Source organism: Enhydra lutris, unplaced genomic scaffold, assembly GCF_002288905.1.
Source record: "Enhydra lutris kenyoni isolate GAN:26980312 unplaced genomic scaffold, ASM228890v2 scaffoldscaffold86, whole genome shotgun sequence".
Taxonomy (NCBI): domain Eukaryota; kingdom Metazoa; phylum Chordata; class Mammalia; order Carnivora; family Mustelidae; genus Enhydra; species Enhydra lutris.
The window spans coordinates 918,432-945,810 of NW_019154170.1; the positions used below are offsets into that span (position 1 = coordinate 918,432).

Consider the following 27,379-nt stretch of genomic DNA (forward strand, 5'->3'; position numbering starts at 1 on the left):
ATGGACGGGTGGGTGGGTGGATAGATAAAGGGATGGATGGGTGGATGGATGGACAGATGGGTGGATGGATAGACAGACTTGGTATACTGTACTGGAAGAGCTCAGACTCAAGGACCAGGATGTTTGGGTTTCCCTCACTTAGTAGCTAGTGCGTCTGGACAAGTCACTTATCTCCCTGAGCCTTAGTTTCTGCATCTGAAAAATGGGATCATAAAAGGGACACGCCCTCATGGGGCTGTTGTGGTGAATGAACAGATGACAACGGCAGAAGCTCGGTGCAGGGGTGACATGCACAGACTCTGGGTACCTGCTGGCTATTACTACGATGCACTTAGCAAGCAGGAAGGAGGCAGGCGAAGCACTGCTTGAAGGAACAGTGTGGCTACTCCCTCTGCGTCTGTCCCTTCCCACTCCCAGCGCTGGGCCTCTGTCAGCTTTTGCCCCAAGGAGGGAGGGCATCGCTGCTATAGCAAAGCCAGGCTGTTTCTGAGTGTGTGGGAAGTCAGAGGGAGGCAGCAGAGCAGAGGGCAGCGAGAAGGATCCCAGGAAGCCTTCCCCGCCCTTCCGATGCCCCCCCCACCCCGCCACCAGCAGCAAGGCAGGTGAGCTGGCCCCTAGGGGCATTTCAGGACCCAGCACCTGAGGACAGATGTGCAGCTAGGGAGGAAGGCTGGGGGTGGGGTGCATACTCACCCTCACAGGTGCGGGTGTCCCCATTGAGGTGGTAGCCAGGGGGGCATGTGCACCCAAAGCTGCCAAACGTGTTGCCACAGTTGCCCCCCTGGCACAGCCCAGACAGCTCCTGGCACTCGTCAATGTCTGTCAGGGAGTGAGGGAGCCGCGCTTGGAAGCTAAGCCCAAGCAGAGGCCTCTGGGGACGCCAATGCCCTGCCCTGAGCTCTCCGGGGGGGCCAAGGAGAGCCGACCTGCTTCTTCGAGAATACCTGAGAGCCGTTGGCTCTCTGGAGGGTTCAGGCCAGGGCTGATCTTGGAGGCTGCACCTCGACTGTTTTGGGCCAGTGTCACCCCGAATTCATCCCCTTTCTCTTCATTTCCTAGTCCATCCTCCCATCCATCCAAACCATCCATCCATCCATCCATCCATCCTCCCATCCATCCAAACCATCCATCCATCCATCCATCCATCCAAACCATCCATCCAAACCATCCATCCATCCATCCATCACCTGGTTCCTCCTCTCCAATCTTATCACCCCCTGTACATAAAAGGATGGAGGGATGAGGGGCGCCTGGCTGGCTGGTTGGTAGAGCATTGACTCTTGATCTCAGGGACATGAGTTCAAGCCCCACTTTGGATGTCGAGCTTACTTTAAAAAAAGAATGGTTGCATGCATGGAGGGATGGGTCACTGGGCAGGGGACCACTGGATAGGAAGATGGATGGATGCACAGAAAAAGTAGTGCCTGAAGAAGCAAGTAGGTCGATGACAAGAAGAATGGATGGATGGATGGATGGTGGGATGGGCGGGGGAAGGAGGAGTGGACGGATGGACGGTAGATGGACGACGGACGGGAGGATGGGCCCACAGACCAACAGCTGGAAGAAGGGGTGGATTTAAAAAAAAATCACCACAAACTAGAACAGTTTAGTATCACAGCCTGGCCTTCAGGCAGGAAGGCTGCGCTTTGGTGAAGCGGGGGTGAGACGAAGGTGGATCAGTGGGTACGTGGGTGGATGGTCTGCCAGGAACTCACCTTCCAGGATGACGGTGATGGGGTTGGGCCGGAAGCCCTCGCCCCCTGGGCACAAGGCTCTGTACTCAGCTGCAAGGGAAACAGGCACTTCTGAGGGGCAGAGCCCAGAGGGGGCAGGGGACTTGGGGTCCTGGAGGGCCCTCCACCCCGCTACTACACCAACTACAGCCCTTTACCTCCTCAGCCTTTTGCAGCCAAGAGACCCTAGCCCATCTGGGATGATGGGCTGTGTGCGCGTGCGCGTGCGCGTGCGCGTGCGCGTGTAAATATGTTCACATCTAACATGCGGACTGATGAACTGTGTGCTAGTAGCTGAGCATGGAGAGAGGAAATGTTTTCTGACCCAAAAGCAGACCAGTGCGACTGCAAATTTCCCCGTTGAAAGAAAGACCATGGACATCACAGACACACAGACACACACACAGAGACATACACACACACCTGAACAGGTGGACAGGTGTGTGAACCTGAGGCCTTTGCACATGTTATTCCCACTGCATCGCACACCCTTCCCCCTGCTCTGCCTAGAAAACTCCTACTCATCCTTCAAAACCTCATTTAAGCCCCTTGTCCTGGGAAGGCTTCCCTTACCCTCTTCCTCTCCACGGCCATCACTGAGCCTCAAACAAACCCTTAGAATCGCTCTACTTCCGCGGCCCAGGGACCACTGGTTTATGGGTGTGGGGCAGTGTGCAGGGCTGTGGCTCATCCTTCCCTGGGTCCCCAGCCCCTTGCACAGGACAGAGAGGAACTCCCATTGTTTGCTGCTGGACCGAGGAAACAAGTGAATGGAAACAGAAAATTTGCAAGAAGGGATGGCATCAAGAGAGGCACAGCCAATGAACTGTCAACGTGCTGTGTGACCCAGGACAGCCCCTCTCCCTCTCTGGTTCTCAGGGTTCCTCCCGTAGCAAAGGTGACGCCCTGAGTCCTGAGGCCTGCTCGCCTGTGTCCCCCCACTTAGGGACTCACTGGTGTTGGCCATCGGGCACAGTTCACAGGGGTTGCCCCAGGCCCATCCCAGGGAACAGCAGCAGGACGCGCGGCTGACGCCAGCCCCGACCTCCGCAGTGCAGGAGATGCCGCCGTCGCCCCGGTCGTGCGTGTCCAGGAAGCAGTTCCCGACTCGGGTGTCTGAACAGGCAGAAAGGGGCAGTTAGCGAGTGGTACGCTCAGCTCGCCTGCCGTGAGAGCCCCAGGCGGAGCGGAGGCTTACTCACCCACACAGCCCACCCCGCTGGGGTTCAGCTCAAAATCCTGGGGGCAGCGGCAGAGGTAGCTTCCAGGGGTGTTGACACACAGGCCATTGATGCAGTTCACGGGGTCTGCGCACTCATTGACATCTGTGGAGTAGGGGGGGCACCGTCAGCGGGGAGCCCTCCCTTGACCCCCTTCCCTCCCGCCTTCCTCCTGGGAAGCTGAAACCCTCAGTGTCGGATGTGGGGCTGTGGGGCGAGGCCACGTCCTCCCCTGGGAAGAAAGCCGGAGGGGACAGCAGCCTGCGGGGGCTGCTCTGCCCTGTCCAACCCCATCTCCTCCCGGCTCTGTTCCACTTGGCATAGAGGTTTGCCCCTAGAAAGTTCCCTGTGCCCTGGCTTCCGTGCAGCTATCATACAAAGCCAACATTTAGAACATGTTTTCAAACCAGGGATTGGCAGACTCTTATCTGGGGGCCAAATCCGGCCCCCTGCCTGTTCATGTAAATAAAGTTTTATTGGCACACATCCATGCCCACTCATTTACATACTGCCTGTATCTGCTTCCAGGTACAAGGCCTCTGAGGAGCTGTGACAAGGATTGTATGGCTGGAAAGCCATGGATTTCCTAGCTAGTCCTTTGCTGGAAGAGTTTGCTGAGCCCTGTTTTAAGCACAACAGTAAGAGACCATTCCGACGACTGCAGTGGAGGGAGCACACCTTTGTTCCTTCACTGCATTCATTCAGGAGATGAGAGATGACAGGTCGATGGGTACAGGAATCAGTGGGGGCAGTGAGACAAGCCCCCCGCAGAACAGGACATTCGAGAAGGTCTGAGGGCAGGGGTCGGTGAGCCCAGCGCCCGCCCACACCTGCAGCCTGGTTGACCCCACACCTGTGCAGTTGCCCCCACTGTGGTCCAGCTCATAGCCCCCACTGCAGGCACAGTGGAACATTCCAGGCAGGTTCTCACAGCTCCCGAACATGCAGAGGTTCCCGAGAACGCACTCGTCCACATCTGTGGGGGCCCCAGGTCAGCCCGCCTCTCCCGGCAGCCTGCTCCTGGTGCCCTGCTCGCCGGGACCCGCCTGCTGTGTCCCCCAGCCCAGCAGCCCCAGGCCTCACCCCGGCAGGCACGGTGGTCCTCTGTGGGGCTGAAACCCATCTCGCACTCACAGCGGTACCCGCCCGGGGCATTGAGGCACTGCCCATTCTCGCAGAGGTCCACGTCCTCAGCACACTCGTCCCTGTCTGCGGGACCCCGAGAGGCAGAGGGCTGGGGGCCAGCTGGCCGGGACCCACACAGGGTGGGCAGATGGCCCCAGTCAAACCCTCTGTGGTCACCCAGGGGTCCAGGGAGCAGGCAAGCCGCTCTGGGAACTCAGACCCCGGCTCAGGGAGATGGGGGACTTGGTGATGCAGGACCCAGGTGGAAGGGTCTGGGGAAGGAAGCGAGTGTTCCTGTCCCCACATCCTGAAGGCTCCGTGCGTCCGGAGTCCAGGGGAGAAGACAGCGCTCTGTGATGCTGGGCCGGGTGTGTGGCCCCGTGGGCTGAATGCACGTCCTCTCTAGCACCCCAGCGTGTGGTGTGGGCAGTGGATCGGGGTGGGTCGGGAAGCCCGCTGACCACCGTGACCCCCTCGGAATCTAGTCCTCATGGCTGTCCCTCTCGGGCCCCGTCCCTCTCTCACCTTCACAGGAGAAGCCGTCCCCGCTGAAGCCATGGCGGCAGACGCAGCGGTAGGAGCCGGGAGCATTCAGACAGTCGGCTCTCGGGCTGCACCGGTGCTCCGGGAAGGAACACTCATCCAGGTCTGCACGACACGGAGCCCAGAGCCCGGAGCCCCGAAGTGTGTGCATTGGGGGGCTGCAGGGAGGCAGACCCTCCAATCTCGGCCCTGACCAGCCCCCATAGACACCCCCCTGCCCAGCCACCCCTGCCCTGCACCCTTCCCCCACCTGCCCCCGACCGACCTCTGCTGCTCTGCCCAGACCGCTGCCCCCAGGCACTCACCGTGACATGCGAAGCCGTCCCCCACCCAGCCCGGTCGACATCTGCAGCTGAAACTCCCAGGGACGTTGAAGCAGGAAGCGTGGCTGTCACAGCTGTGTCCCCCAAGCTCACACTCGTCCACGTCTGCGAGGAGAAGAAACTGTCACGGGAGGATCAGGAGCAGGCGCAGGGCAGCAGGACACCTCCCACCCCACAGCACCCCCACAGGGCCTGGGGCCTAGGGACAGGGCCTCAGGTGCAGAGTGGGAAGACAGTGCAGCAGCAGGGGAAAAGCAAGGACCCTCTTGGGGGAGGGCTGGCCCGGAAAGCCCTGCCCCCCACTCCAGTAGCTTCCACCTTCACCCAGAGCCCAGAAGGAAACCCCAAAGCCTAAAAGGCATGACTCCCAGCAGCCCTGCAGTGGTTTGAAATAGCAGCAAGAGAGACTTAGCCTAGACCTTAAGAGTGACGGTCCTAACGCGTATGTCCTCATTCTAAAGCAGGATTCCTTCTAAACCAGTCTCCAGTCCACAGCCAAGTCTACAGTCTGCCTCGCCCTTCTACCCTCTGCAGCGTCCCCCCACCACCTACGTGAGCTACTGGGTACTGGTCATTTCTTTACACTCCCTGCACTGTTACTTGGGCGAATGGATTTTAAAAGCTAATTTTACATCAACCACAGTGTCTACAAAGTCATGGGCTTGATGCCGTTTTGTAACGTGAGACTCTTAACACGCGTTCAGATAACTGTGTAACTGTGTATTTCTGTCCTCCAAAAAGGTACATTCAAGTCCTGACTTCTGGAACCAATGAACTGGACCCTTATTCGGAAATGTAACAAGTTAGGATGGGGCCCTCCTGGACCGTGGAGACCCTTATCCGATGACTGGCATCCTTGTAAGAGGGAAATTTGGACCCAGACCCAGACAGAGCCCAGGTGAAGACAGAGTGGAGTGACATATTTACGAGCCAAGAAACATCGAGGACTGGTGGCCACCACCAGAAGGCTGCAGAGGCGCAGGATAGATCCTCCCCTCAGACCCCCAGGAAGGAACCAACCCTGCGCACACACTGATTGCAGATTTCTGGTCCCCGGGACCGTTCTCGAGGGAGAATACACTTCCGCACTTGTGAGCCACCAGGCTGGGATGAAACTGTGACAGCAGCGCAAGCGCCTGAACCAAGGACTGCTGAAATGTTGGAATGCTCGCACCCGTGTCGCTTAAAGTCATCAGGCTGGCATTCCTTGGGGACACTGCCGGGGACACCTGGGACTGCAGAGCTGTGTGCAAGGGGAGCCCCGGAGGAACCTGACCTTGTCCTGTTTCTGCTTTAACACAAGACCCCACCCGTGCAAATCTAGAAGAATGAGGTCTGGCTGTACTCAGCCCGGAGGGGAGGGGCAGACCCAAGGACCCCTGGCCGCCTACTCACCGGAGCAGCCCGTGGCCCCCTTCCTGATGACGTAACCGAGCTGGCAGTGGCAGACAAAGGAACCTTCTGTGTTCTCACAGTCCCCGTGGAGGCAAATGTGAGGGCTCAGATCACACTCGTTCACGTCTGTGGGATGACAGGAGAGGAAGCAGGTAAGAAGTGGAGGGGGTGCGTGAGCTTGGCTACGTGGCCTGCCACATGGCCCCCCATGTTGAGGCTGTCCCCGTCCATCTCCAGGACTGGGGAGCACCTTCCGGTTCCACCACTGGGCGACTAGGAATGTCCTGTGAACACGTGACACAGCGTATTCTGTGGCACGTATCCGGCATGTGTTCTCAAAAGGATTTTGTGGCTGAATACATTTAGAGCACACGGAGCTAAATGAAGTGAGCCAGGTTTTTCTGCTACAGGCCTTGTCCGAGCCTTTATGCCAACGTGGATCTGCAAGAAGGGCATGGAGCTGTAAAAGAATTCCCTGTTTGATTTGATCCGAGACGCAGAAGTGCTCCCTAAGACTCCTGCAATCAGAACCCCCAGCTGCACCTGGCTGGACTCGTCTCCTGGGGAGGGAGTTACACTCTTCCTTCCTGGAACGTCCCCACTCTGGCCCCAGCCCTGCCCTGACGGGGCAGACACCTGTTCCCCAGAGCCCGGCAGCCAGGACAGGACAATGACCACGGTCTGAGCAGCCCGGGGTCCCCAAGCTGGGCTCAGGGAGCAGTTCTGAGTGTCCTTTCCATCTTGCTCACTGTTACACCTAAGACGCCTCAGTGTGCAGTGATCTTAAAATGCAGCCCGGGAAGTGGGGTGTGAAGCTGTGCGTGTATCAGGTACCCGGGGAGGGGTTGGTGGACATGCTCAGAGCACAGGGTTTGGGGCTCTGCTGCTCTGAATCAGATCCCACAGGCTCTGGCCCATCCCCCTTGCCCGCACATGACAGGAAAGGGGCCCGACGTCTGCCTCGGCTGTGTGCTTCCTGGTGGAAGACCTGGTACGTGCATTCAGACTCTGTCTTCTGCACCCCCAGGCCCAGCTCCTCACCAACGCATGTCCTTGCGTCCAGTGTCGCCACGAATCCTTCATAGCACAGGCAGAGGTGGCCCCCAGGCACATTGGTGCACTGGCCCCCATCGCAGATGTCCAGGGTCTCCGCACACTCATCCACGTCTGGGGGAGCAGGGAGGGTGGCTGGGCTGTAGTTGGGCAGGAATGGAGGGGAAACCCAAGGGACCCTGCCACAGGGTCAGTGGCCTGTCCCAGGTCTGGCTGGTTTCACCTGGGACGGCTTGGTTGGATCCCCCCCCCACATACCTGCGCACGTCTTCCCGTCAGGCATCAGTGAGTAGCCAGGTCCGCAGCCACAGTGATAGCTGCCCTCCGTGTTGGTGCAGTGCGCCTCACAGCCACCATTCCCAGCGAGACATTCGTTTATGTCTGCGGGAGGCAGGGCAGAGGTGGAGGGGCGGGGCCAGGCTTGGGGCTGGCGGGCTACTCCCCCCCCCCCGCCACCCCCCTACCCCGTGTCTGGCAGGTGGGCGTGATCTCACCCGAGCAGCCCTGGCCGTCAGGCGTGCTCTGGAAGCCAGCGTGGCAGGAGCACTGGAAGGCCCCAATGACGTTGACGCAGTGGCCGTGGGGACACAGGCCGTCACTCAGGGAACACTCGTCAACATCTGTGGGGGAGAACGCGTGGCTCGTGGGGCCAGGTGTGAGCGGATGGTCAACATGGACCCTTCTGCCATCTACAGGCCCCTGAGACACTCAGACACTCGTGTGCACCAGTGCTCTCACACACGCACAAACGCCCTCGCACGGAACACACTCTTCCTGAACAAACACACGCCCACACTGAAATACACACTCACATCCCTCTCCCCACTCACAAGGCTCACACATGCTCTCTATATGCACACACTCGCCCTCTGTAGATGCACATCTGCACCCACGTGCTGGTTCACAGACGCTCACACACACACACACACACTCACATGCAAACACAATCACAGACACACACACATTCACACCATGTGCACTCCCACCGTCTCACAAACACCTGTCACCCACACCTGCCTTTGAGTCAATGCACACCCAGCTGCACGCTCAGACCCCCACACAAACACACCCTCGGACCCCTTCACCTGCAAACACCTTCACCCAGGAGCAAACACATATCCACACTTAGACACACACTTCTCGCAAGTTCACGCAGACCCACAAATAAACACAAATCACACACTCACTCTTGTGTAGACACCAATACACACCTCCACACGGACACACACAAGCTCTCCCATCTCACACCTCCACATGGACACACACAAGCTCTCCCATCTCGCATGTGCAACCGCTCACACTGACTGATGTACACGGACGCACACGTGCACACGTGGGTATGTCGTCAGACGTGCACAAACATGCATTCCCACTACGACACTCACCCCACCGACGCCCGCACACCGGGGGCACGCTCACCCTCACAGGCGGGGCCCTGCGCCTTCAGCGCATGTCCGGGGGGGCACTGACACATGAAGCTCCCGTCCGTGTTGACACAGCTCCCGCCCCGGCACAGCAGCGGGTCCCGCACACACTCGTCCACGTCTGGGCATGCAGAAGGGAGAGCAGCTGTGAAGACCTGGACCGGGGCGGGGCAGGGCGGGGCTCATGGAAGCTGCCCCCCACACACACACACTCACACCCTGGCCCTGCCCAGGAGAGCCTGGAGGCTTGGGGCTCAGGTGACCCAGCAGAGAAGAGTTTAAGCTGAAAGGGGCAGGGGCAAGTCAGCCCAAGATGGAAGCTGGAATCCGCAGAAGAGTCAGGGCCATGAGGCTGACATTCCTGGAGTCACTGAAGGAGACCCTGAGAAGCCACCCTGTAGCACACGGTCTCCAGGCATCAGCGCGGGGAGCGGGCTGTGGCACCACCCTCCTCAAGCTCCAGTCTTGTGTTCCTCCTTCTACCCCTCAGGCCGACCCCAGGGCCTTGGCACCTGCTGTTCTCCCTTCAGGCCAATCTTCCAGCCCCTCTTTGCCACATTTAGTCCCACTCTCTCAGCCACAACCGCAGGCCCCCCAGAACGGCCAGCCCTGGGGACTCCACCCCACCCCACCACATGGCCCCCTCAGGTGCTTCTCACAGTGGCCATTTTCCATGTGTCTGGGGATTCGTTTTAGGAACATCGGTCTCCCCATCAGGTCATGAACTCTGAGAGACGGGCTGCCTGCTACTGAGCACTTAGTGGTTCTTCTCAATAGAGGCACACAGAATGTTCATGGAATAAATAAAAAAGGGAAGGAAGGAAAGGAGGAAGGGAGAGAGGGAACGAGGGAGGGAAAAAAGGAAAGAGGAGCTCCTCTCTCCAGGGCCTTCTCCTCTTCTCATATGACCCCTGCCCTGGGGGAACTCATCCAGACCTCGGTCCCTAGGCCTTAATTCTGCATGACAGACCTGAGGTCCGGCGGCCTTCAGGATGCCACCACGTGGCACCCAGATTCGCCGGGTCTCGGACGGGTTGAGGCTTCTCCCCACACCTGCCCCTCCCCCCTCGTCCATCTGGCAGCGTCCCCACCACCCCTCCCCTCAGCCCCAACACCCATCGGGCATTGCCCTGCCTAGGGCCACCCCATGCAACAGCCCCGTGGTCACCTACCCACGCAGTTCTTTGCCAGCACCAAGCCACTCTCGTAGCCACGGAAACACTCGCACTCAAAGCTGCCCGGAGTGTTGACACAGGTGCCCCGGCCGCAGAGGTCAGGGGAGATGTGGCACTCGTCAATGTCTGCAGAGAGAGGGGCAGGGGACAGCCTCCACATCTGTAGATGCCGGGTGCTGCGTGGGAGCCTGAGCTGCCGAACGGAGCCCGGAGGTGTTCCCACCGGCAACTGCAGGGAGTTTCCTCCCTGGAGGTCCCCTCTGTCAGCTCCTCCTTTCACAGTCGGGGTCCCTAAGGGCCAGAGGGGCCAGCAACCTGCCCTGGGTCACGCCGCCAGCGGGCAGGCAGGACTAGAGGTGCCCACGGAAGGGGGTCCCGACTCCACGTCTGCTTTGAAGCCCCCATTCCGGCCGGTGTTCCCCACAGAGGCCAAGGGGGGCCCATACCTGTGCAGTTCCTTCCCTGAGCATCAAGGGCGAAGCCCCCCGCACAGGAGCACCGGAAGCTGCCCACGGTGTTCCTGCAGGCGCCGTGCACGCAGAGGCTGGGGAACACCTTGCACTCGTTCACGTCTGCGGTTGGGAGCAGAACGTGCGGTTGGTCAAACACTTCCCTGGGTTTGCTCCAGAAGCTTTGCGGCAGGGGCTCTCCCCACAGACGCTCTGCGCTCCCCACAACGCACTTCCCACCTCCAGGCCTACGCCTGGGCTGTGCCCTCTCCCTGCCCTCAGGGCTCCGGGTGCTGCACACACCTTTATAGAAGGGCTGGCCTGACAGGAAGTCCCAGCTGGCGAAGCCCGGGCCCCGGGGACACAGGCTAGCAAATGCTGGGGACTCGGGCTCTGGGCACGCCTCGCACGCAGCCCCCCAGGCAGCCCCCACGGAGCAGCAGCAGACGTCCATCCGGTGTTTGCCAGGCAGGGCGGCCCCACACTCGTCCTCCTCCCAGTGTAGGAAACACGGCTCCAGGCGCATGTCTACACAGAGGGGGACAGTCACCGGGTCCCCCCTCCCCCGCCACCACACCACACCTACCACCACATGGGCCATGCGGTTGGTCCCCTCTGCAGAGTCTGTCTGACACGCTCTCCCCAGTAGGAAACGTGCAAGGGGAGTGACTTCCTCTGGCGGTGACACTGTCCTAATGGTGTCGTCCAACAGGGACATCATAATGGTAATAACTTGTCCTGCTAAGGGGCTTGCTATGTGCTGGATGCTGTCCTAAGCTCCCCAACCCACATAATCTTCAAAATAGCATCAAAATGAACCTATTATTGTCATGGCCATTTTACAAGCAAGAAAACTGAGGCACAGAGGGGTTAGGGGGCCTCCCTGAGGCCACACAGTGAGCAAAAGGCAGAGCCGCGTTCACACCAGGCCATCTGGCCCCAGGAGCGTGTGCTTGGTCTGGAAGACTCCCTCCCAACCTGACAGCAGATAAGCCCCTCCCTGGAGACCAGACACAAGGGACTAAGCCAGGGGCCACTAACTTCATCCCTAGGTCAGCCACCTGTTTTTATAAATAAAGTTTTATTGACACACAGCCACATCACTTTGCTTCCGCATTGCTGGGGGCTGCTTTTGCATGATGCGACAGAGCTCAGCGGCTGCGGCAGAGACTGTGTGGCCCACGATACCAAAATAGTCACCCCTGGCCCTTTCCAGAAAAAAGTTTGCTGACCCCTGATCTGGGACAATTTCTCTCTCTTTACAAAAGGAACACACATTTTAGGCAGGTCGATTTGAAGTTGAGACCCTGTTCTAGAACCTTGAGAACTTCTGGGAACCCTGTGACATGCACAGGGATCCTCCCCTGTACCCAGTGCCCGGGTCCGGGGCTAACGGTCACGTCTGAGCAGACGGGGCCCGAGTCGCAGCCTCCCCATTCACCTGGTCCTGAACTCAGCCCACAGGGCCTGAAGTGCAGTGGCTTTTTCCTCTTTACTCAGTTATTTCCTTTCCTTGGTTACATTTTGGAGCCGGTGGGAGACCCTCTGCCTGCCTAAAACTCAGCTCAGAAGGCAAGCAAATTTGAGAAGCCATCTACGAGAAGGCTCCTAACCAATGGCAGGAGGAAACCGACAGCAGGCAGAGAGCTTGTCTGCTGCCTGGGATGTGTTTTTGCCCAAAAAATGTCCGCCTCAAGATGTTGGCCAAGAAACCCTCAGCTGGGGGGAAAACAGCTCCGATCTCTGCGCCTGAGGGGGAGCCATTCAGAAGGAATGTTGGAGCCCTGGATGCTAAGGGAGATTCCGGACACACTAGGGGTGCCCGGTGAGCAGACCCACCCTGAATCAAAATTCTTCGGTGACGAGAAAGAATGAATAAATTTGCAGACGCTACATCACAAGACCTTAGCAGGTGCCACGGGCCTTGTTAAAGGGCAGCAAAGCGAAAGGGTGAGCCCCCAAAACACACAAGACCTTCTCTTGTGACATGTCAGCAAGAAATGAGCAGGGAGCAGAGGGTCCCGGAGGTCTCCACAAATCCCTTCTGACCCCAGGAGGGGTCTCCAAGCACAGGGGTAGGGACAGTGGAGGGAGGGCAGGTGGCCCCGCACAGACTCACCCACGCACAGCCAGCCCGTGGCATCCAGCGTCAAGCCATAGGGGCACTCACAGCGGAAGGAGCCGGCAGTGTTGAGGCAGTGCCCGTTGGGACAGACCCCGGGGAAGACCTCGCACTCATTTACATCTGGGCGGGGACAGAACAGGAGGAGGGCTGGCCCCTGGGACTTGGAACAGCCAGGTTGTCCCTTGGGAGGTAGAAAGGAACAGGGCCAGCCTCGGGGAATGGGGAACCTCAGGGGCAGACCTGGGTACCAAGGAGGGGAAAATTCTGTCTCGATCTCAAGACTTCAGGACCCCAGGCATCCCCTATGACCTGCATCTGTTGGCGGGTCGCTTGCCCGGGGTGGGGGGGCAGTGAACTACGGAAGGGCTGGGCGTTACCTCCACAGGTGAGCCCCGCTGTACGGGCAAAGCCATGGGCACAGGCAGGGTCTGTGGTTGAGAGAACCAGAGTGGGCACAGGAGTCACTCTCTCCATCAAGAGCCCCGTTCTCCGAACGGGCACCCAGGAAACCGCAGTGGCCATGCCTGGGTGGTCCCCCAGAGCTCACGCGGGGGGCTCCTAGGGCATTACCAGGCTCGCAGCGTTCGCAGGGGCTCCCCCAGGCAGCACCGAGGGTGGCACAGCACTCAGACCGCAGGGAGGCTCCACGCAGGTTCGCTTCACAGCGGCCCTCCTGGACCTTGAGCCAGCAGGTGCCCCTGGTGATGTCTGCAGAGCAGGCAGTGACCCCGTTCACCTGCCAGCCCACACCTGCATGCTGACCCACAGAGACCCACCCTCCTCTGGGATGGGATGCAGGGCTGGGTAGCAGGGTCCCTGCTACTCCATGGGACTCAGGGCCCTCTCACCTAGACACATGGTGCCGGAGGGCCCCAGCTGGCTGCCAGGGGCGCATTCGCAGGCATAGGAACCGGCCAGGTTCCGGCACGCACCATTGACACACGGGTTGGACAGGCACTCGTTGATGTCTGCAAGGACAGCCCCCCACTGGGTCCTGAGCTGTTGGAGGGGGAGCCCCAGCTGACCAGGGCCCCCTCCTCCCCAGTGGCCACCACATGCACGTCCATGCACGTGCACCTGACCAGACACGGCATGCACACGCAGGCAGGTTGCCCAGGGATGGAACACGCAGATACCCACATGAGTGCCTGTGCTGAGCTGTGCAGGACACCCATGCAGGCACGCTGACACGCAGGGTCCTGTGAGCATGCACACGTGACTGATGGGGAGAGACAGACACAGTGGGGCTCAGTGACCCTCAAGGGGGTCACAGCACACAAGAGGAGAGGGAGAGGCAGAAGGAAAGCCCAGAGAGGACAAAGCCAGGATGTGGCTGGGAAGCAGGCAGCTGCAAGGGCTGAACAGAACGGGGTCTGAGGACGGACACACGGGGGACATGCTGGGCAACGAGGACCTTGGTGCAAAGTGTGTGCATGGTTGGACACGTGTGTGTGTATACATGTGTGTGCGTGCACAAGGGCACAGGTGTGTGAACACACATATAAGCGTGAGCCTAATGTGAAAGCGTGAGAATGTGGGACACACATTTCTTTGAGAATGTGCGTGACTGGGTGGGCATGTCTATAAGTGTGAATATGGGGGTTTATATGTGTTCTGAGTCAGTACCAGTATGAGTGCCTAGTTTTACGCGCACACATGTGAGCGTGTGAAGGTCTGGATGCATGCATAAGCGTGCGACTGACTGTGTGTGGCTGCGAGTACAAGTGAGTCAAGTGTGAGAGTAAGTGGGTGTGTGAACGTGGGTCTGAGCGTTCGAGTGCACGACACCCATGCGTGTGTATAACTGTGTGAGACCAAGTGGGACTATTTGCCCGTGAGTGTGTGTGAATGAGTAGACATGCATCTTCCAGCATGTGTCTGTGTGTACACACCACACTCAGGCGTCCGTGTGCACGCCCGTGTGTGCGCACGCGCCCTGGGCAGCGCGCTAGGACCGGATACCTTCGCAGGTCTCCGTGTCGCGTCTAAAGCTGAAGCCCCGGGGGCAGGAGCAGCTGTAGCTGCCGGGGCTGTTCCGGCACCAGCCGTTGTCACACAGGAGGCTGTTGCGAGCGCACTCGTCCACGTCTGCGGGGTCGGGGTGGGAGAGCGGGGTGAGGGGGTGCAGCGGGGGCGGCCCGCGCACCTGCCCGCGATCGGCTGGGCGCGCTCACCCACGCACTCCTTGCCGGCAGCGCCCGCCTCGTAGCCCGGGCCGCACACGCAGCGGTAGCTGCCCCGCAGGTTCTCACACGCGCCATGGGTGCAGATGTCGGGGTCCAGGGCGCACTCGTTGATGTCTGCGGCAGGAAAAGGGCGGAGCAGCTGCCGGGCTCACAGGAATCTCCAGAAACCTCCCCACCCCGTTTCCCTCTAAACCCGCGGTTTCCCGACACTGTGGACCTTTGGGGCCATTCTTTGCTGTGGGGTCCATCCTGTGCATTGGAGAATGCTTTGGCCTCTACCCATCCCATGCCAACAGTACCCTTCCTGATATTTCTCCAGACCTTGCCAAATGTACCTGTGCAGCCGTGGGGGGCGGGGGCAGGGAGGGAGGATTGTCCTCAGTTTGGAACCCATGGAACAAAAACTTGTACAGCAGCAACATGATAAAAATTAAAGCAATCGTAATTGCTGACATTACAGAGTGTGTATTATTTTGTGCATATTAACTCACCGGACCCTCATGACATCCCTGAAACAGGTCCTATTACTATCCCCACTTTGCAGACAAGGAAACTGAAGCAGAGAGGGTAAGTAACTTCCCCCCCATTACTCAATCGGTCAACAGCAGGGCCAGGATTCGAACCCAGGCATCTGGCTCCGGACCTATGCCTTTCACTGGATGAGGGCGTGGTGGTCCAGACATCTGTCCTCCCCTGATGGCCCAGCAGTCAGTGAGAAATCAACTGTATCCTAAATCCTTTCGTTTCTGCGTGTGTGTGTGTGTGTGTGTGTGTGTGTGTGTGTGTTTGGCCAACTAACATAGAGACACACAAATGGGGAATTTTCTTTGCTTGCAAGTTTCAACTCTACAGATCAGGCACTTTGGGGTGAGACCTGCCAACCACAGGAGATCAGCCAGGGATTCTAGGGTAGGGACTGTCCGGTTGTGGGGGCAACCGAAAGAATCACAGAGGCTGCAGAGTGAGTGGGCCAGAAAACACAGCTCAGGAGGGAAAGGAGGCGTGGGAGAAAGCATGACTTTACACATCCACCATCCCCAGCTCTGTGGGTTGAATCGTGTCCTCCCCAAATTCATACATTAAAGTCCTAAACCCCCAGGACCTCAGCACCTGGCCTCACATGGAGAGCAGGTCTCTACAGAGGTAATCCTATTAAAACAAGGTCATGAGGGTAGATTCCCAATCCATGCCAATATGATGATTGTCTACTTACAAAAGGGAGAAATTTGCACAGACACACACGCAGGGAGAGCCCCACGTAAAGATGGAGGCAGAAAATGGAGGGATACTTCTACAAGGCAAGGAACACCAGAGATTGTCATTGACCACCAGAAACTGGAAGAGAAGCAAGGAAGGGCTCCTTCTTCACAGCCTTAGAAGGAACCGATGCGGCCTATACCTTGATCTCAGATTTTGACCCTACGTTTCTGTTGCTGAAGCCCCCAGCCTGTGGTACTTGGCTAGAACAGACACAGCAAACTGACACGGTGCCCCCCCAGCCCTCTCCCAACACCCGCTGCCACACACCTCTACCATCAGTGGTGATTCCCAGACCGCTGTGGCACAGAACCTGGAACTCGGCTGGAGTGGCAGGGACAGGGAGAAGAGGGACCAGTGGTCAGTGCTGAGCCGCAGCCACTCCCAAGGATGCGTCGCACAAGAGTCTGGGACCAAGATGCCTCCCCTCACAGAGAGAGTGATTTTCTGCGGTCTCTACTCGGGGAGAGTAACCGGCAGAGAGATGTCCTCCCCCACAAACCCATGCAAGACCTCTGTCCCTTCCCACCCCCAGGGTGATGAACTGGAAGGTGTACAGGGATGAAAAAGGCAGGTAGGGTTAGGCAGCAGGACACTCACCAGAGTTCTTCACAGGACATGGCTGGCAGGGCTCCCCAAATCCGTGGTCTGGGCTAGCACAGCAGCACTCAGATTTGGTGACCGCACCCGGGAAGGGGCGGGCACAGGAGCCCTGCTCCAGGGTTCCATAGCAGGTGCTGCGCACATGCATGTCCACGCACACGCGGCCGTCCGCGCCCACGGCCAGTCCCCCCAGGCAGTGGCAGCGAAAGGAGCCCTCAGTGTTGGTGCAGTGGCCGTTCACGCAGATGCCCGGAGTCTGGCACTCATCGATGTCTGTGGGGGTGGGGGAGGCACGGGGGCTCTGCATCACGTCCTCCCCCAATCTCTTCCCTCCCCGCCCATCACCGTCACTTCCATCCTATCCCATCCTACCCATCCCCTGGCCTCACCCACGCAGGAGTGGCCGCTGGGCGCCAGCAGGAAGCCGGATTTGCAGAGACACGTGAAGCTGCCATCCTCATTGATGCACACTCCGTTGGTGCACGTGGTGGTGGCGGCACACTCATTGTGATCTAGGGACACCCAGAGGCTGAATCCCACCCCAACCCCTCACTGGGCTAGCCCTGCCTGCAGACCAGCACCTCCCACTCATTTCTAGGTGGTGCAGCAGAGCGAGCGCTGAGCTCCCAGGACCCCACCCAGAGAAGCTGGGGGCCCGATTGGGCACCCCGTGGATTGTCTGTGATTCTGTCTGCCTGGACGTCAGTCTGTCTGCTGGAATGCAAGCTCCCCTGGGGCACGACAGGGCTGTCTCCTCAGTCTGCATCTCCCTCCTGGCCCAGGTAGGTGCTCCATAAATATTTGTTCAGAGTTAAATAAATGAGGGGGCGGTCGTGCGGCTCTGGGCATGTACTAAATGCCACTGAAATGTTCACTTCTAAATGACAACATTGATCTCACCTCAATTTAAAACAAAGAAAAGGGGAAAACCGCTGACAAGAACATGGTCTAGTTGGAAGGAAGAGGTAGGTGCAGGAACAAATATCAAAGCATCAGTTTTGCACAAAAAAAATACTGCACCAGAAAAGGAAAAGATATGAACGAAAGATGTCACGAAAATTTGTGCGTGGATGTCCACCGCAGTATTCTCTGTAATTGTGAAAAGTGGAAACAGCCCCGATGTCCATCAGCTGAGGACTGAAGAAGCGAGATGTGCCCCTCCACCCACACACAGGCACGTCACTTGGCAACCAACAGAGGCGAGGCGCCGACACAACGCTGCCCGGTGTAAGACCGGGAGCCCCTCCGGGAGCCTGACCCAGGCACACCCCCCCCCCACCACCAAGGTCCTGATCCCATACTCTCAGCCAGATTCGCTGCCACCCAGCAGGTCCGAGGACGCGCTTCGGTCCCGGGTCGGACAGCCCTTGCTGGGATTCATGGCATGAACTCGGGAGGGGGGCAATGAAGGGTGAGTGGAGGCAACAAAGCGCAAGACGGTATCTCAGGCAGGTTGTCTGGGTTCCGAAGGGGGAGCACAGGCTTCATCTTCGGGAGGGACGTGGGTGATGCGGCAGGGGAGATGCGCAAGTGGCCCTCACGGGAGCCACCGGGGCCCCCAGGCCCTCTAGGCCCCCTACCCGCCCGCCCATCCCCAACTCACCCACACAGTTCTTGCCGCCTGGGCCGAGCTCGAAGCCGGCATTGCAGACACACCAGAAGCTGCCGTCGGTGTTGACGCAGCGGCCGTGGCGGCAGAGGCTGCTGCCCACCAGGCACTCGTCCACATCTGCGGTGGGGGGAAGGCAGCAGGCGGTGAGACCCGGACTCAGGCCGCAGATCTGCGCCCAGCAGACCCGGCGTCCCCGCTCTCCGGTGGACAGCCATACCCACGCACGCCTGCTTGGCGGGCGTCGCCTGGAAGCCTTCGTGGCACCGGCAGTGGTAGGAGCCCGGGGTGTTGACGCAGTCTCCGTGGTGGCAGGGGTTGCTGGCGCATTCGTCCACGTCTGCGAGCAGACGACCCTAAGCCCCCGCCCACCGCCAGGCGCGGCCCCGCCCACCGCCAGGCGCGGCCCCGCCCACCGCCAGGCGCGGCCCCGCCCACCGCCAGGCGCGGCCCCGCCCACCGCCAGGCGCGGCCCCGCCCTCCAGCCGGAACTCACCGATGCACTCCCCTCGAACGTCCTGCGTATAGCCCGAGTTACACTCGCAGCGGTAGCTAGAAGGGGTGGGCAGGCAGCGGCCGTTGAGACAGAGATTGGTGAAGTGTCGGCAGATGTCAATGGTCCGGTTCAAGGTGGCTGTCCCTGAGGGAGAGAACAACAGGTGCACCTGAGTTGAGGGCTTGCCTCTGCGTTGGGACGCCCACTCTGAGGCTGGACCACTGCCCACATCGGCCTGGCGTGGTGCCCTAACTTCAGACCCTCACACAAGGCCCAGACCCTGACTTTGAGACCCAGATCCCAAATCTAGGCCCACCCCCCCAGATCACTGTCAGTACTTTCACCTCTACTGCCCAGGTCAGGACCCCCAACCCCTAAAGCGCTGATCCACCCTCTGAAGCCTGGACCCACTCCCCCCAGGTCTTGGATCCCTCTTCCCAAGTCCCAGGCCTCACCAATGTGGGCATTGCCAAGGCCCAGGCTGGGAACACCACGCCCACTGGAGCCATGGGGGCTGTGGCGACCCGGCCCAAGGCCAGGACCCACACCATTGGACCCAAAGCCAGGGAGACCGGGGAAGGGGCCAGGGTAGGAGGGCAGCAGTGGGAGCCCCTGCACACACAGTCGCTGGAACTCATCTGCAAAGAAGCAGGGTTTAGGGTCAGGCCCTCTGTCACGCCCCAGGGCCCCTCCTCTGCAGGGAGGTCTGGGGGCAGAGGAGGGCAGGGGCAACCCCAGGCCACTCACCAGAGCCCCGCGGAGGACACGGCTCAGGGGCTGGGCCAGCTGCCCAGCACCTGCCCCTGTCACAGCAGCACTGCCTCTGAGTGTAATGGCCAGCAAGGTCTCCAGCACAGCGGCCTCCAATCAGCGTGGAGAAGCAGGTGCCAGCCCGGTGGTCTGTGATGGGGATGGGAAGGATCGGTCACCAGTCCTGGGTTCAAACCCCAGCTCCAACACCGCCAGCAGGACAGGACTCCTTGCAGCTCTGTGCCTCGGTTTCCCCATCCCTGGACAGGGGTGCTCAGAGCATTCACCTCCCCTTGGAGGAGTGTTGCCCAGATAAAAAAGTGAAGCACCCATATCTGGCACAGGGCTGATTCTCACTGAATGAGAACCTTATTACGAAGATTTCCAAATTATCCCGGGAGATGGATTTGGGCTCATTCCAAGCAAAAGCCTTCCAACACCTACAGCAGGCATTGGTAATAAGCTCCCTGTCACCCCGGGCATTCAACCACACTGAGAAAGACCTCTGGGTTTGGGGGGCTGCCCTGGCGGGAGGTCAGGCCGGATGCTCCATCAAGGACACGGGGATCTGTGGCTATGTGCCCCCACCTGATAGCCCTGGGCATTTGGGGAAACCTGAGAGGCTATGAATTTGAGGAGGCGCCCAGGCGCAGACTGCTGGATTGACGACTGCAGCCTCAGGGGGACTGAGGCAAAGGCTCCCTGGACTGGAGAGCCACGGACACCCTTCCCAATCCCATTCTGCTCTGGAGTCTAACACTTATGCCGTGATCAGATTTCTCAGGCTCAAAGAGTGTATTTTTAGCTTAAAAAATGCACAAATCTTGGCCTGGCCCACAGTGAAACCTCTTCCACCAGCTGGGAGGGCCCCTGACAGCAGCCCCATGCCCTGCCCTGCCCCAGGCTGGAGGAAACCGTGAACGTTTCTTTTTTTTGAGAGAGAGAGAGAGAGAGAGAGAGAGAGAGTACACACCAGCGCGTGCACAAGCAGGGTGAGGGGCCGAGGGAGAGGGAGAATCCCAAGTAGGCTACACACTCAGCCTGGAGCCCACTCAGGGTTTGATCTCAAGACCCTGAGGCCACCACTCAAGTAGAAATCAAGAGTAGGACGCTCAACCAACGGAGCCACACGGGCGCGCCAACACGCAAACCTTTCTGCCTCCCCTTCCCCAACCCATGGGGACCCCCAGGTGCACATGGAGGAGTTGGGGTTTTGCACTCCCGGCACCATCCCAGGCCCTTGACAGGGGAGGGGAGCGTCCCGTTCCCCCCCCCCACAGGACAAGGCCTGCCCAGGCTGGGGGAGGTCAACAGATTCATTCAAGCATTCAAGGTCACACAGCTACTGAAGAGGGAGAGGGGACAGGAAATCAGATACCAGAACCCCAGGGGACCTGACCAAGCAGCTACCTCTCAAGTAGGGGAGACAGAGCCAGAACACAAGAATTTTAACAAAAATGATGCTGCTTTAGCTTCTAAAGCACCCGCTGTGATCAAGGCCCCACTGAGCGCCCCAGCAGCACTGTTCTTTTGTCTTTGTGAACATGTGTTGAGTGTCGACTATATCCAGCCCCCCTGGCAAATCATTCCGAAATTGTACTTAAGAGGTAGGTACTGCCGTGATCCCCATCTGACAGATGAGGAAGTTGGGGCACAGAGAGGTTAAGACACTTGCCCGAGGTCACAGAGCTTGTGAGCAGCTCAGGTAGCAGTTGGAACCCAAGACTGAATCCCAAGCCCATGTTCAGAGGCAGCCTGACCTTGGTTCAAGTCTAAGCTCCACTGTTTAGTAGCTGGGAGAGGACCCCTTATTCCAGGGAACTTGCCCAGGGGTATCTTCCATGCTGGAGATGACGGCCCCCAAGGGGGGAGGAATAGAAGGTCTAACGTTGGCCACAGCACACGGGCAGAATTCCAAACACAATGTTCCTAGCCCTGCCTGGTGGAGGCCCAGCCAGGGGCCCTGGTGATGCTGGGGAACAGCCAAGCCCCTTCCCTCCTCTCTAAACTCTGCCCATCCCCCGCCACAAGGGTCCATAATCCTGGCTTGGCCCATTAGCCACTGACAATGGCTAAAGTCGACTGATGAGTTCATCCAAACAGCAGGACAGGGAGTGAGAGCCCAGGGTCCCCTGCCACTGGGGCGGGGTGTGGGGGAATACAGGAGGGTGAGAATCCAGGGGGAGGCATGGCACAGAGGACCTCATCCTGGCTGGTTGGGGAGTGTCGGGGTAGGGCATGGGTACAGGCATGTATCTGTTCTAAACTTACTGAGTTCGCTCAAGCAAACCTCCCCTCTCTGGGCCTCAGTTTCCCTATCTCAAACAGAGGGTGTGGGGGAAGATAGGAAGTGTCTGGGAGGGGCCCCTGGGTGGCTCAGTCGGTTAAGTGTCAGACTCTTGATTTCAGCTCAGGTCATGATCTCAAGGTTGTGAGATGGAGCCCCCCCTTGGGCTCACACTCAGCAGGGAGTCTGCTTCTCTCCCTCTCTGGGATGCCCCCCAGCCCGGGCTAGCATGTGCTCTCTTTCAAATAAATGAATCTTTAAAAAAAAAAGTGTCTGGAGTGAAAAGAGGAATATAGGTAGGGAGCCAGAAAAACCAATGGGCAGAAGAAGGACACAGAGATGGAGGGAGGTTGGAGGGTCAGGAGGGCGGGAGGCTGGAGGGTCAGGAGGGCAGGAGGAAGGAGGATGGGAGGCAGGAGTGCCCTAGAGTCAGAGCCACAAAGGGACCAAGCGGCTGAGGGCGGGGCCAAGGGGAGGTGGGCGTGGCAAGGACGGAAGCGAGGGGCAGTGGGCTGGTGGGCCCAAGAGATCAAGACAGAGGACCAGAGAGCTACAGTATGCATAGAGACGGAGGGCCAGACTGGGGTCCAGAGAGCACAAAGGCTGATGGGTAGGGCGCCAGAATGCCAGACGGGATGGAAACCGAGGGCTGGAGGAGCCCCCAGGCCAGAGGGTTGCAAGGACGGATGAGCAAAGGACCCCTCTCCTCTCTGCACTCTGTCCCTCCAGACCCCTCAGGCCCCCGCTCACCCAGGCAGCGGGAGCCGTCCAGGCTGCTGGCAAACCCACGGGGACAGGTGCACACGAAGCTCGCACCGGTGTTGGTGCAGTCGCCCCCAGAGCAGAGGCCTGGCACGCTGAGACACTCATCTACATCTGTGTAGATGGATGCCCGTCAGAAGAGGGTCTGCCAGCAGCCCTCCCGCCCCTCTCCTACTCCTTGCCAGGGAGCCTGAGCATAGGGGAGGTTACTACTCACCCTCCTCCCATCGCCCTCCCCATGGCCCACCTTCACACTTGGCACTGTTCTCGCTGAGTCGGTGTCCCGGCGGGCAGCGGCACTCAAAGGAGCCCACAGTGTTGAGGCAGCTGCCGCCCCGGCACAGACCAGGAACAGCCTGGCACTCATCCACGTCTGCAAGGGAATGAGGGACCCATCGGAGGGAAGGGGCAAGGCCGCGAGGGCTCCCACTCAGCTCCAGCTGCCCGCCCCTTCGTCCATCCTCACGGACTCGCTTACCTTGGCAGGCCCCTGTGCGGATATTGGGGATGAAGCCCCGGCGGCAGGGGTGCGGCTGCGCAGGGCAGAGCTCACAGGGGATGCCCCAGGCACGGCCCACGGTAGCACAGCAGAGCGCCTTGGTGCACACGAGACCTGCAAGCCGGTACTGGCAGCCCTCGGGGCCCACTTGACCGAAGCAGGGGCCCGTGCGGTAGTCTGCGAGACGGATGGATTTGGGGAGCTGGCCTCCAGCTGCCTCGCACCCCAGAGCCTCTCCATCCCTGCAGCCATTCACCCTTCAAATCCCCTCCTCTCCAAAGCCTTCTCCAACCAACCTCCAAAAAGGAGGCCGGGACCTCCAAGCTCGCAAATCCCAGGGCACATCGAGAGAATGTGACCACTCCCCCAGCCCCCCAACTCCCTTCTGGCCTGGGCAGAGACCACAGATACCCAGCAGGAGAGCCTGTCTCATCCACGAGATTGTATCTTGCCCTGCCAAATCTCCCAGACCCAAGGAGGAACCCAGCATCTGCCCCAAGGCTCTGGGCTCACAACACTACACCCCTGGACCCTGAACCCAGCCAGAGGGGTCTCATCGGTGCCCCCACCTCTGGACACAGGCTCAGATGTGGCTTCCTGGCCCCAACCTCCAGATGGTTCCAATCAAGGGGCTGGCAATGGACCAAGGGAAGCCCCTCCCAGAAGGAGAAGCCAAAGCCAGCCCCCTAGACCCAGGGGGAGGAGGAGCTGTACAGAAATCCACAATGGTCCTGACTCCCCGAAGCCAAAACAATTCTAAAATCTCACCTAATTCACCCAGAACTCAGGACTCCCCCTTGCTCTGGCCTCTCTGGGGGCCCTCACCATCTACCACCCACTTGGGCCTCCCCTCTCTCGCCCTCCCCACTGATTCTCCCTCCCCCTCAGTCAGCCCAAATTCCAGTTTCTAAAAGCACCCCACCCCTCGTGCTGAGGTAACCCTCCCAGCCCCGGCTTCTGACTCATGGCTACACCCTTTCCACCCGGGCTTCAGCCACCGATGTGCGTCCTCTCCCAGGAGCACCTCCCAACACCGGGGTCAGTCCCGGGCCCTGCCCATATCCCCGGGTTTGGGCTCCGCACGGGGCGGTCTGACCGCCCTCACAGCCGAGACCCCACCAGCCTCCTTGCCTGGGACACGAGACCCCACCAGCCTCCTTGCCTGGGCATGTCCCACGCTGCCAGCTCTCGTTGGCTTTCTCCTTCCCAGCTTCCCATGGGCTCCGTGAGTTCTCTGCACCCTGAGTCGCCCTCCCGGATCTTCCGCAAAAACCTCAACCACCCCGCTTAGCTTCGGGTCCACGCATGGGGCAGCCCGGGATGGGATCCAGCTGTTCCCACCTTCCCCAGCACCAACTTTCCACAAAACACCGTTGCTTCCATCGTCTGAGTTTGTCCAAAGGCCCCCACAGATGATCCCGCCCACCTCAGCCATGGCAGTACACTGACTGATGACCGAGGATTATGACAGTGGGGGGTGGTTTGCAGTAAAAGGGGGCTGTCTCCTCTCATGAACTCTGACTTATCACTTCCTCCAGGAAGCCCTCCTTGACACCCTGCTCCGGAGCAAACAGTTTCTCTGCCCTTCACAGCATCACAGACAACACAAAGGAGGCCAGCTGGAGCTTCCCAGGGCCTGGCTACCTCTCAGAGGCTGCCAGGAAGCCCCCCTCCATCCACCCAAGCCCCTCCCTCCATGCCCAGCTTGGTACCTCTCTCACACTGAGGCCCCATGAAGCCATACACACAGGCGCAGTGGTTAGGTCCGATGCAACGACCCCCGTTGTGGCAACCATGGTCACAGACAGCTGCGGAAGAAGAGAAGACAGTAGCCTGATGTCCTCTAGCAGCAGAGGGAGGGTCCCAGAAAAGCCCATTTTCACCCAGGAGTCCCCACCATTGGGCCCAGACCCAATAATAAGACTGTGACGGTGAGCACCTCCCTCCAAACCCTGGTCACAGAAAAAGGACCCATGGGCGGTGGGCAGGTGACATCAGAGACCACCCACCGGGATCCCAGGCCCAGGTGCTCCTGGGGGATACTCACGCTGCCCACACACAGTGCCGGTGTAGCCCTGCTGGCAGAGGCAGGACTGCCCTCGGCAGCCGCCCCCGTTCATGCAGCTCACGCTGCACCCTGACCCTAAGGACGGGGAGGAGGGACACACAGTGAAGCGACAAGCCCCACGAGGCTCATGAACAGCCACAGCACTAGGCTTGCCTGGCCCAGCTCTGGTCCTCTCAGTCCTGCGGCAAAACCAACCTGTGCACCACCCCCTGCCCCAGTGGCATCTGGAAGCTTCTACCCTTCTCCTCAGGTCCCCTGGGGGCCATTTCCCCTCTCCCCCGCTCACCTCGGGTCACCCCGCAGCTGGGGGCCAGCTTCCCATCAGCACAGGCACACAGGCTGGGTCGGGAGCAGAAGCCCTCGCCGCAGGCATGCCTACAGACAGCTGGAACGGGCAGAGCAGATGACGGTCAGGACCAGGACCTGACTCCTGTGCCCTCCCCACCCCATCGGTGCCCAGGCAAGGTTCTGGGTGTCTGCTGGAGCCATAGGGAGCTGGGCTCTTTGGGCCAGAAGTGCTGAGCGGTGAGGACAGAAACCGGACATGCTGGGTCGGTGACTGTGGTGTTGGGCCGGAGGGCTCTCCTGGGAGTGGAGTCAGATTCTAGAATCCCGAGGTGGCAGGTACAGACTGACAGAGAGACAGAGACAGAGATGGGGGAGAGACAGAGAATGAGAGCGGAGACAGGCAGACAGAGAGACATGGAAGTAGTAAGGCAAAGGACAGGAACATGGCAGGTGGCCTGGGAGCCTGAGGACAGGCAAGGGCCAATCCCATGGTTCAGCCTGACACCCCTGGCCATGTCCACTTGGAAGTGGGGTTGGGCTTGCCAGCAGGTCAGAGAGCTGCCCCAGCGTCCCAGCCCAAGCACAGCCCCCCTCCAGATGGCAGGGTACTCACGAACAACACACTGGTTCGAGCCTGGCAATGTCCTCCAGCCGGGGCAGCAGTAGGCATGGAAACGGGAGCCGCACACATTGGGCCTTTGGGAGAGCGTGGCACAGCTGGTGAGCCCCCGCCCTGTGGGATGTTCCCCGGGGCCTTGCTCCCCCTAACACAACGGGACAGCCCAGCCCACACCCTCTCAGGATGCCCGGAACCACGCACCCCTGCAAGATGCCTGGGCTGCCTCTCCTCGGCACATGTCCAAGACCTGAAGAATCCAAGGCCTTGTCCCAGCGGCCCTGGACTCCCACCAAGCACAACAGGGCCATCCAGGCCAGCAGGAGTGGAGCCAGGGGGCCCCAGGCCATGGTGAAAGCACCAGCCCCTCTCCTTGCCAGCTCCTTCAGAACCATGATGTGTCGTCCCTTAGAGGCTGCCGAGAGGAAACAGAGTCAACCCCAGCAAAAGCCCTTGGACACAGACTACCCAGAACCAGGAGCGCTGGGATCACTGCAGGACTACAGGAAATGGGGGGGTGGGGTGGGGGGGCCGTAGGGGAGCTACTAGAGCCAGGGAGGCATCCAGCCCTGACCCAGAAGCAGGGGAGCAATCAGGGCAGGCTTCTTGGAGGAGGTGTGATGTCTCAGAGATGGAGTTAGCCAAGAGAAAGGTGCTGGGGCCAAGTGCGCAGTGAGAGCAGGGAGAGAGGGACAGGCGGGTGGAGCTTCTACCTGTAGATCCAGGGTGATGGAGAGCCCTTAAAGGGCTTAAAGTAGAGGAACACAGTAGAACGGGTGTTTGGAGTGTGGAAAGGCTCGCAGGAACCTGGGAGGAAGCATGCTGTCGAGGAGGCTGGGGCAGGGGTCCAGATGAGAGAGGAGAGGACAGAATTCCAGGGAAAATGAGGAGGTGAGTCACCAGGAGGTGGAGACTGGTTCCAAAGAAGGCAGGAGGCATTGAGGAGACTCCCAGAAACCTGGCTGGCAGGGTGGAGGGGGACGGGATGGGTGAGGAGATAGGTGGCAGGTGCACCTTCTCGGTAGGGCACTCCCTCCACCCAGCAGGGCAGGAATAGCTTTTGTGCCCACTTTGTGGTTAAGCAAACTAAGGCCATCGCACAGTTAGTGAGGGGCTGGCTGTGAGTGAGTGCTGAAGCCTAGGCAGAAGGGAGGGAGGGGAAGAGGTGGAGGGGGGTGTCCCACCGCCTCCCAGGAGGTGGCTTGTTCTCTCCAGGACCTGAAGGATGGGAGGGAGGGCATGAGGACAGGACCACTCCTGGTTAGATGACCAGCTGAGGGTAGGAAGAAGAAAGCTGAATATTTGGAGGGACAGATGGTAGAATAAATGGCCTTCTGGGGAGCCCTTTCAGGCCCTCCTTTCCAGACCAGGGAGAAGAACTGGGCCTAGGTAG

At 59.6% G+C, this 27,379-nt stretch overlaps 1 protein-coding gene across 2 annotated transcripts in view; it reads right to left on the bottom strand.

Annotated features, from left to right (window-relative positions):
* The window catches only part of LOC111161745 (fibrillin 3), a 52,929-nt gene extending 26,548 nt beyond the window's left edge, over positions 1–26,381 (bottom strand). Inside the window, exons 1-38 of one of the 2 annotated variants that reach the window (XM_022525654.1) lie at positions 26,191–26,381; positions 25,984–26,066; positions 25,369–25,467; positions 25,062–25,157; positions 24,727–24,822; positions 22,994–23,191; positions 22,763–22,888; positions 22,504–22,629; positions 19,464–19,616; positions 19,172–19,354; positions 18,717–18,854; positions 18,441–18,560; positions 18,215–18,340; positions 17,001–17,123; positions 16,609–16,884; positions 16,279–16,332; positions 14,740–14,865; positions 14,528–14,653; positions 13,414–13,533; positions 13,136–13,273; positions 12,943–12,993; positions 12,560–12,685; positions 10,744–10,968; positions 10,438–10,563; positions 9,989–10,117; positions 8,812–8,937; positions 7,887–8,012; positions 7,651–7,773; positions 7,381–7,506; positions 6,340–6,465; positions 4,927–5,049; positions 4,604–4,726; positions 4,037–4,162; positions 3,807–3,929; positions 2,936–3,058; positions 2,688–2,849; positions 1,716–1,784; positions 694–819 (exon numbers count right to left, since the gene is read on the bottom strand). In XM_022525654.1, the coding sequence (XP_022381362.1) occupies positions 694–819; positions 1,716–1,784; positions 2,688–2,849; positions 2,936–3,058; positions 3,807–3,929; positions 4,037–4,162; positions 4,604–4,726; positions 4,927–5,049; positions 6,340–6,465; positions 7,381–7,506; positions 7,651–7,773; positions 7,887–8,012; positions 8,812–8,937; positions 9,989–10,117; positions 10,438–10,563; positions 10,744–10,968; positions 12,560–12,685; positions 12,943–12,993; positions 13,136–13,273; positions 13,414–13,533; positions 14,528–14,653; positions 14,740–14,865; positions 16,279–16,332; positions 16,609–16,884; positions 17,001–17,123; positions 18,215–18,340; positions 18,441–18,560; positions 18,717–18,854; positions 19,172–19,354; positions 19,464–19,616; positions 22,504–22,629; positions 22,763–22,888; positions 22,994–23,191; positions 24,727–24,822; positions 25,062–25,157; positions 25,369–25,467; positions 25,984–26,066; positions 26,191–26,381 (4,957 nt within the window). Of the gene's footprint in view, positions 1–693; positions 820–1,715; positions 1,785–2,687; positions 2,850–2,935; positions 3,059–3,806; positions 3,930–4,036; positions 4,163–4,603; positions 4,727–4,926; positions 5,050–6,339; positions 6,466–7,380; positions 7,507–7,650; positions 7,774–7,886; positions 8,013–8,811; positions 8,938–9,988; positions 10,118–10,437; positions 10,564–10,743; positions 10,969–12,559; positions 12,686–12,942; positions 12,994–13,135; positions 13,274–13,413; positions 13,534–14,527; positions 14,654–14,739; positions 14,866–16,278; positions 16,333–16,608; positions 16,885–17,000; positions 17,124–18,214; positions 18,341–18,440; positions 18,561–18,716; positions 18,861–19,171; positions 19,355–19,463; positions 19,617–22,503; positions 22,630–22,762; positions 22,889–22,993; positions 23,192–24,726; positions 24,823–25,061; positions 25,158–25,368; positions 25,468–25,983; positions 26,067–26,190 lie in introns of both variants that reach the window. The other variant, XM_022525653.1, reaches the window with a different exon arrangement.
* Positions 26,382–27,379: the final 998 nt, after the last annotated feature.